This window comes from Sebastes fasciatus, unplaced genomic scaffold (assembly GCF_043250625.1).
Source record: "Sebastes fasciatus isolate fSebFas1 unplaced genomic scaffold, fSebFas1.pri Scaffold_86, whole genome shotgun sequence".
Lineage (NCBI taxonomy): Eukaryota > Metazoa > Chordata > Actinopteri > Perciformes > Sebastidae > Sebastes > Sebastes fasciatus.
In genome coordinates, this window is record NW_027428274.1 from 22399 (window position 1) to 31583 (window position 9185).

General features: G+C 38.0%; 1 protein-coding gene across 1 annotated transcript; it reads left to right on the forward strand.

The window, feature by feature from the left end:
* Positions 1-2398: 2398 nt before the first annotated feature.
* On the forward strand, positions 2399-8801 carry LOC141763883 (interferon-induced protein 44-like). Its single transcript, XM_074628658.1, has 6 exons — positions 2399-2538; positions 5023-5545; positions 6178-6226; positions 6379-6574; positions 8336-8488; positions 8602-8801. Exons 2-6 carry the CDS (start codon positions 5074-5076, stop codon positions 8776-8778), a joined length of 1047 nt encoding a protein of 348 aa, XP_074484759.1. The 5' UTR covers positions 2399-2538; positions 5023-5073; the 3' UTR covers positions 8779-8801.
* The last annotated feature ends 384 nt before the right edge of the window (positions 8802-9185 follow it).

The window sequence follows — 9185 nt, forward strand, 5'->3', positions numbered from 1 at the left end:
AGTCCAGGTCACACACACTCTCTTTGAGATACCACTCATTTATTAACTGAAGATGGTTTGTAACTCCTTGTTTGAATAGTGTGGTTAATTCTCATGGATGCACAGGAAAGACCATATCAATAAATAAATAGAAAAGAGTCCAGAAAGGTGCAACACTGATGCTGAGCTGAGCTGAGTTGGAGGAAAAAATGAGGTTTGTGATCGGTGCAGAAAGTGATTGGAATCACAGCACTCTCTGATCATGTGATGACCATGCGCCAAGCCACAGACTATTGGTCCGTGCATGTGAACAATGCCATGGGCTGGTGAGGGGATGCTTTTGGGTTTAAACTGCTGCACCTTCTGAACATACTAAACTATCAATTTGGAAATCTGATTAATAATTAAATTAAGAAATACAATAAATAAAATACCATATCAATAGTTAGTAAGGGTTGAAGGATTTAAGATTGATCTAACAATTATTTTTTTGATTAGTCAATTAATCTACTTCAAAGGGGTTGCTGTGACACATTGATTAATTTAATCACTATGTCATAGCAATCCCTGAACTGGAGAATCAGTATTTTTACTTAAAGGACAAGAGTGCAATAATTAGGGTGATCTATTGGTAAAAATGGAATATATTATTAAGTATGTTTTCTTTAGTATATAATCACCTGAAAATAAGATTTGCTGTGTTTTCGTTACCTTAGAATGAGTCGTTTATATCTACATAGGGAGCGGGTCTTCCACACGAAGCCGGCCACCATGTTTACTACAGTAGCCAAAAACGGACAAACCACTGTTTACTTCTCCTGCTCGGCTTGAGTCGATAATGGAGTCGATAATGTTATTTTTGCATCAGTATGGGCAAGGAAAATAATTGAATTATCTGTAACGTTAGTTGAAACCATTTTCTCAATCATACATGGCCGTTAAAGTAAACAGAAAATATGAAATGGGCAAATAACAACGTGAAGATGACTAATGGTGTAACGTTACGCTACCATAACAGCAGCAGTTAAAAACATTTCGAAAATCAATTTTAAGTGACTACTAAGAGGCGATGACATTTTTAATGACCTACTATACTATGGTTTTTTATGGCAAACTATGCCATGACATTTTTTATGATCCTACACTAAGACTTTTTCATATTTTCATGACATTTTTCGACATACTATACTGGGACTTTTTTTTATATACTATGACTTTTTTTTATATACAATACTATAACTGTTTTATGACTCTAGTTTGACATGCTATACTATGTTGTTGTTTTTTTCAACACACTATACTATGACTGTTTTCGACATACTATATAATGACTTTCTTATGACTCTTTTCTGACATACCATATGACTTTTTTTTTTTTATCATTTTCCGACATTCTATGCTATGACATTTTTCTTAAATTATTCGACATACTATACTGACTTTTTATATTTTCGACAGTCTATACTATGACTTTTTTTCAACATACTATACTAAGAATTATTTTTAATTTTTACGACATACAATACTATGACTTTTTAAAAGATTCTTAGACATACTTTACTATGATTTTTTTTAAATGTTTCGCCTTACTATACTATGACCTTTTTTCGACATAATATACAATGACTTTTTAATATTTTTTGACATACTATAATATGACTTTTATATTTTCAACATACTTTACTATGACTTTTTAATATTTCTCCGACACATATATTATGACTTTCAATTTTTCAAAAAAGTCATAGTATAGTATGTCGAAATAAAAATCATGGTATAATTTCGAAAAGAACTTATAGTATTTCAATTTTTTTTTTAAAAGTCATAGTATAGTATGTCGAAAGAATAGAAATAGCAATGTTGTAAGCGTCACATCTAGGTGATGGGGAAAACGAAATTTAAAGGTTGTGTCAGTCAAAGCAGCTAAAATGTGTCTTTAACTTCCGGTAATCACCTTCAAAATAAAGTGATTATTCGTGAGTTAAAATCTGGACCAAAAGTGTCAATTTAATTAAGCTAAAAGTAGCCTAGTATTCACTCAAACATACAATAGTTTGGGAATGCAATATTAATTGTATTTTATTGGTGCACATTTTTCTTGGAGCTATGAGAATAAGACCCTCAGTTGTAGCCTAGTAATAAAAAAAAAAAGGTGGCTACATTACAGAAATACACTCAGTCATCTGTTTCTTACGAAGGAGAACTTATTGGATTTGATTGTCAGTAAGAAAATAAATAATAATGCTTTCCTCCTAAAAACAAAACAAACAAAGCAGTCTATCAAGATAAGGGTGTGGTCAGGAACATAATTTGGCCCTGGCAAAAGAAATGTTCAGTAAAGATGTTAAAAAGTTTGTTAAAGTTTGCAGTATTCGTGTCATCCTGTTAAACATCCAAAATGTCCACACTAATAAATTACACTTTCTTAGAAGATTGAGTTTTTTACTCTTTTATTTTGAAGTTACATCCGGTCTTATTCAGGCTGAATGTGTGTCTGCATCATCACCTTCATCATCTTCATCTTCCCGGAAAGCTGCTTCTTCCTGACTGCGTTCAGTGGTAAAACTAAAATATTTGTTTTTAATACTTTTGCCAAACTGATAATATAATATAAATATGAAGTTGTTGCCTACAAGAATAGTTGTGATGTGTTCGAAGTTACTCATATTTTACTGATATGCCTGATAGTGCGCACCTGATGACGTTTATTTTGATTGCTGCATGACTCGATCTGTGACTGTGGCTGTTTGGCTGCCACGTTTAATCGTGATTTTCTCTTTACACTGTGTGCACAATTATTAGGCAAGTTGTATTTTTGAGGACTATCTTTATTATTGAACAACTACAGTGCTCTCAGTCAATCCAAAATGTTAATAAACCTCAAACCTGAATATTTAAGAAAGTAAAAGTGAAGTTTTGGCTTTCTTAGGAGAATATCTATGTGTGCAGAATTATTATGCAACTAAATGAAAAACGAACATTTTCCCATCTCACTTGTTTATTTTCATCTGTTAAAGTGAGAATAATAAACAAACAACTCAATTTACAAATAAACATTTCTGACATTTCAAAAAAAATATCCGTGACCAATATAGCCACCCTTCTTTTCAATAACAGTCATAAGCCTTCCATTCATGGAGTCTGTCACTTTCTTGATCTGTTGACGATCAACTTTTTGTGCAGCAGCAACCACATCCTCCCAGACACTGTTCAGAGAGGTGTACTGTTTTCCTCCCCCGTAAATCTCCCGCTTAAGAAGGGCCCACAAGTTCTCAATAGGGTTTAGGTCGGGTGAGGAAGGGGGCCATGTCATTATTCTTTCATCTTTAAGGTCTTTACTGGCTAGCCACGCAGTGGAGTACTTCGATGCATGCGATGGAGCATTGTCCTGCATAAAAATCATGGTCTTCTTGAAAGATGCAGACTTTGTCCTGTACCACTGCTTGAAGAAAGTGTCTTCTAAAAACTGGCAGTAGGTTTGGGAGTTGATTTTGAGTCCATCTTCAATCTGAAAAGGTCCAACTAGCTCATCTTTAATAATACCAGCCCATACTAGTACCCCACCTCCACTTTGCTGGTGTCTGAGTCGAAGTGGAGCTCTGTGCCCGTTACTGATCCAGCCACGGGCCCATCCATCTGGTCCGTCAAGAGTCACTCTCATCTCATCAGTCCATACAACCTTTGAAAAATCTGTCTTCAGATATTTCTTGGCTCAGTCTTGACGTTTCAACTTATGTGTCTTGTTCAGTGGTGGTCGGGTTTCAGCCTTCCTTACCGTGGCCATATCTCTGAGCACTGAACACCTTGTACTTCTGGGCTCTCCAGGTAGGTTGCAGTTCTGGAATACGACAGCACTGGAGGATAATTCCTCCAGTGGTTCCTGGTAGCTTCATGTTTGATTCTTCTCAAATCTTTGGCAGTTAATTTGCGTCTTTTTTTCTCAACACTTTTCTTGCGACCTTGTTGACTATTTGCAACAAAACGTTTGATGGTTCTGTGATCAATCCCCAATATCTTAGCAATTTCAAGAATGCTGCATCCCTCTGAAATACTTTTTACAATTTTGGACTTTTCAGAGTCAGTTAAATCTATTTTTTTGGCCCATTTTAGCTGAGGAAAAGAAGCTGCCTAATAATTATGCACACCTTGATATAGGGTGTTGAGCCACACCCTCCCTCATTGCACAAATACACATCACCTGATAAGCTTAAATCCAATAAGCATTCAAGTTTATACAGCTTGGAGTTGGAAAATATGCATAAAAATGATGATAGGGTCAAATTACTCACTTGCCTAATAATTGTGCACACAGTGTAGTTTGGGCGTTTTTTAAGATAAATGAAATTTAAGTTTCCAGCATCACAGTTCCATAGTGCAAAACATATTAGTAAAAAGGCAGTAAAAAAAAATTGCAAAGTACAAAAAAATACACCAGATATAAAAATACAAGGAGATGAAGAAAACTGTTAAAACTGAATATAGTGCAGGGTAACAGCTGTGATACAGAACTATTAAAAAAGTGAATATAGTGCAGAAGAGACTGTTAAAAACTGAATATAGTGCAGGGTAACTCCAGTAGCTTAGTCTATGAAGGTGCACTGTGTGCATTTTATCTGTCCTGCAGACTGTCCTCCTTTTGTCCCCTCCCTAGAGAGGTGTTATACAGTTTGATGGCTCGGGGTACAAAGGATTTCCTGAGTCTGTCTGTGGAGCACTGACATAGTCAGTTACTACAAGTCTTTGAACTGTATTGAACAAAATTATTGATTTCCACTACCACTCTAGACTCAATACAGTATGCTGCTGCCAGTACAACTATATAGGGTGGTGTATTTTATATACAGTATGTCAGATTTATCATGTGCTCCAAAAGCCAGGTTCAAAAGCCAGGTACATTCAACCTGGGAAAGCTGTTTTAATGTCTCAACTTGATGCTAAATGCATCCAGTTTACCCCATGTGTCAATTAATCACAAATTAGATACACTGCCTAAAACCCAAAACAGTATTTATTTTTCATGCAACTGTTTTTGTTTTGTGTCAGACACTTTGAAGACTCCAGACAGGAACTTCATCAGAACAACTACTATCTATCATGAGCTTCAGGCTAACCGGCAGCCAGCAGAGAACTATCTGCTCCCAGCTGGGAACTGTCAAACTCAAGCTGCTGTACAAGGCCAGCATCCATGGTTTCACCGGCGTAGCCTTCCACCAACGATGTGACAACCGCTCTCCCACCGTGTCTGTGGGCTACAACGCCTCCGGTTATGTGTTTGGAGGCTACACCAAACAACCCTTCAGTCAGTCTGAGCAGTACGTGCATGATGACCAGGCCTTTCTTTTCACATTCAGTGGAGAAAAGCTCCTCAAATATCCGGTCACCAGACCTGCTAATGCGGTGAGAATGGTAAATAACTCTGGTCCATATTTTGGAGAAGAGTTGGCTCTTGTCTATGGAAGCACTGCAGTAGTGTATAGCAATCCAGGAACTTATTACACCTTTACTGCTGCAGAAATGCATGGCAACGACCTCGACCTGACTGAGTGTGAAGTCTATGTAGTGGAAGGTGAGTTCTCTTTAAAAGACCAGATTGTATCTTACATCAAGCACAATGCAAGCCTGATTGAGCACCTAACCCATAAACAAAAGCATTTATCTTTTCCTGTTTTCATAAATCATATTTTTGTTGCACTTTACACAATGGAACCTCAATCATATAAACAAAACACAAATAAACAAACACCATCAATTTGGTTACCAGAAACCAGACTTCTCTGTAAAAGTACACCTGGATACATGCACCCGGTCTGAACAAGCTATCTCCAGTTACATAGCAGATAGCTCTAGTTTTCTCTTTACCACACTGACTGACAAATAATAACCAGAACCATAGTGTCTGAAATCTCAGTTCAGACTGAATATGTTGTATGTAGAGGAAAGTAAGGAAACAAACAAGGGAGTGGTTTCAGCTAACAAGCAAAAGTAAAAAATGAGTTTGTCTGACGGATGCTTACTTTTAGATTTAATTACTCACTAATTAAGTCACTCATCGATCATTTCATAACTTCAAAAGACAGTTTATTGATGATTCATTTTGTTAATGTTTACAATGTAACAAAATAAAATTGAATGACTTGATGATATTTGAATACATTAAATAATAATTGTTTATTAAAAGCTGTTTTTGCTCTTCAACAGCAAACCCAGAATTTGAGAAGTCGTGGAGGCCGGTGGTCTGGGAAAATGAGTAAGCTGGACGGGGCACCACTCTGCATCATATAATGCTTTTACTGTACTGCTCTGTAATATGTTACAGTGTACTACACCATGCCATACTATACAAAAAGACTTGAGGAAATTATAAATGAGGATGTTTTAAAACTGCTCTTGTTTCTCCAGGAAGAGGACAGAGCTGATGGAGACTATTAAGCTCTACTGCCCCACAGTCAGCTCTGTGTCCCAGGTTCGGGTCCTGCTCATTGGACCAGTTGGAGCTGGAAAGTCCAGCTTCTTCAATTCTATCAACTCTGTATTCAGAGGCCACGTCAGCAACCAGGCCATCGCTGGCTCCTCTAGCACCAGCCTCACCACAAAGGTTAGTTGTGTCTACTGCTGCAACAATCAGTGCATCATCCTCTTTACAGTTCATATCATTGTAAAACCTTTTAACCGCTATTCAGCCAAAATAAGCAAAAATAATACACATTACTACTATGATAAGATGAAGAGTTCATAGTAATTTTAACCATGCAAGCGACACAGTGTTGGTCGGTCGGTCCACCATTTTGGTCACGACTGAAATATCTCAACAACTATTCCACAAATTGCAATTGAATTTTGCACAGACAATAGGCTTGTTCAAGATGAGCTAGGCCTGCACAGAATCGATCACCGGCGATTGGCGCACAATGCATGCCGGTTAGATTTGTGTCCGACTTGATCCTGACTTGCTTTGACGTCATGCACACGTGGGCAACGATAACCTCACAAGATCGAGGCGGCTGCAGTTTTTAGAGCCAGGAGCTGCAGTTGCTCTCCACCGACTGCAAGGTCCAGGGCATTATGGGAAACACCTGGCTGTCGCCTGATCAAAGAACTGATTGGCTCTTAGTTTTGACAGTAAACACCACGTGTTGTAGAAAGTCACAACTTTCTGTGTAATTGTAATATTTAACACTATGTTGTAGACTATTAGTCTCAAGTTGTGCAATGGTTTCATCTGTTTCATATCTTGTGTAGTTGATAATATTTTTTTAATTTTAATTTAATTTTAATTAAGGTTATTTATAAGCACATATCAAAATATGTGCTCATTGTGCTTTACAAGGCAGACATCAAAATAATAAAGGATAGAATCAGATGCCAGATGCATGCACATTTCCACATATATTTACAAAAAAATATAAATAAATCCCAACGTGGTCTGAAAACTACAAGTAGCCTACAGATCGGATCTAACAGGATGTAACTTTTCCTGTGACTTCCTGTAAATTCTTTGAAGGCTGCTGGAAACTGTCCAACTTGACCACAGATTTTAGTCTCCGCCCCCTGCTGCTGCCGCCTGATCTCGTCTACTTTCCAGGCGAGGTACAGTTCATCTCGAACGAGCCTATTGATAGTGCCCAGAGAATAAATCCTACTGACTTTGGTGATCCCCTGAATTTTCCTCTCTAGCGCCACCCTGAGGTTCACATTTGTGGTTTTCAATTAAATGTCTCAACAATTATTGGATGGATTGCGGTGAAATTTTGTACAGACATTCATGTCCCCCTCAGGATGAATTGTAATAATTCTGGTGATCCCCTGACTCTTTGCTCTAGTGACATCATCAAGTCAGAATTTCAATTTAAAGGTGCAGTGTGTAGGATTTGGCAGCATCTAGCGGTGAGGTTGCAGATTGCAACCAACTGAAACTTCTCCTGAGTGCCAAGCTTGTAGGAGAACTACAGTGGCTGATGCAAAAAACTTGAAAACGCGAATGACCCTCTCTAGAGCCAGTGTTTGGTTTGTCCGTTCTGAGCTACTGTAGAAACATGGCGGTCATCTCCCTATGTAGATATAAACAGCTCATGCTAAGGTAACGAAAGCACAATTCTTATTTTCAGGTGATTATAAAGAAAACATACCTATTAATATTATATTCCATTTCTGTCAATAGATCCCCCTAAATATGACACACTGTTCCTTTAATAAATAAGTAATATAAACCAGCAAAACTAATGACATTCCCATCAGCTTTAGTTGTACTTGGCAATGCAGAATGAATGACTCTTATGTCTATAAATTACAATTCGTGATGAATCATTTTTACCAGCCACAATTTTGTGTGATAAACTAATTAAATGTTACCCGACAGTTTCGCACCTACTCAGTGATAGCTGGACGAGAAGGGGAGCCTCTGCCAATCATCTTGTGTGATACCATGGGATTGGAGGAAAGCACGGGGGCGGGGCTTGACACGGATGACATCATCAGCATCCTCAAAGGTCACCTGCCAGACACCTATCAGGTAGAGCATTTTGTTACATTCAGCAGAATAATAAACACATGACGATGCACTGATTTGGATGTAGTTTTGTTCTGTAACTCAAACTGTCCTTTTCTTTCACCTGTGTGACTCAGTTCAACCCCTCTGCTCCTCTGCATTCGGAGGCCAGCGGCTATCGTAAGTCTCCAGGCCTCAAGGACAAGATCAACTGTGTGGTCTACGTCATCGATGCCTGCAAGGTCTCCATCATGTCCACAAAACTGGAGATTAAGCTGGAAACTATCCGCAGAAAGGTCAACTCAATGGGTTAGTGAAAATGACTCCTACATCATTCAAGTGGTGTTACTGCATCCTGATAAATGTCATGAAAGATACACAAACTAAGACTCATTTTGTACTCTATTGAGTGATACAGGAATGAGTCCTAAAACCCGGAAATGAGTTTGTATTTTAGCCCTTCCACTTCTCTCGTCTGGAAGTCAATGCGTTTTTTGAATGGATTTTTAGTTGGATGCCTGAAATAAGGTCTGTGGTTAACACAAGCTTGAGAGATTTTAACGTTTTGTGCTACGACATAAAATACGTCAATACATATCCCACTGGGGTGGTTGCTAACAAGTGGCTAAATGAGACTATTAAACGTCATCACGCCAACTCGTCCGCCTTTACAGCCTCGTTTATACTCACGTTCATGTTACCGGGGTGTAGTTCGTTTATA

Coding starts and splice junctions, on each gene's coding strand:
- LOC141763883 (XM_074628658.1), top strand. CDS start 5,074: ATGAGCTTCAGGCTAACCGGCAGCCAGCAGAGAACTATCTGCTCCCAG. Junction 6,575..8,335: donor GCACCAGCCTCACCACAAAG/GTTAGTTGTGTC, acceptor GTTACCCGACAG/TTTCGCACCTACTCAGTGAT. Junction 8,489..8,601: donor ACCTGCCAGACACCTATCAG/GTAGAGCATTTT, acceptor TGTGTGACTCAG/TTCAACCCCTCTGCTCCTCT.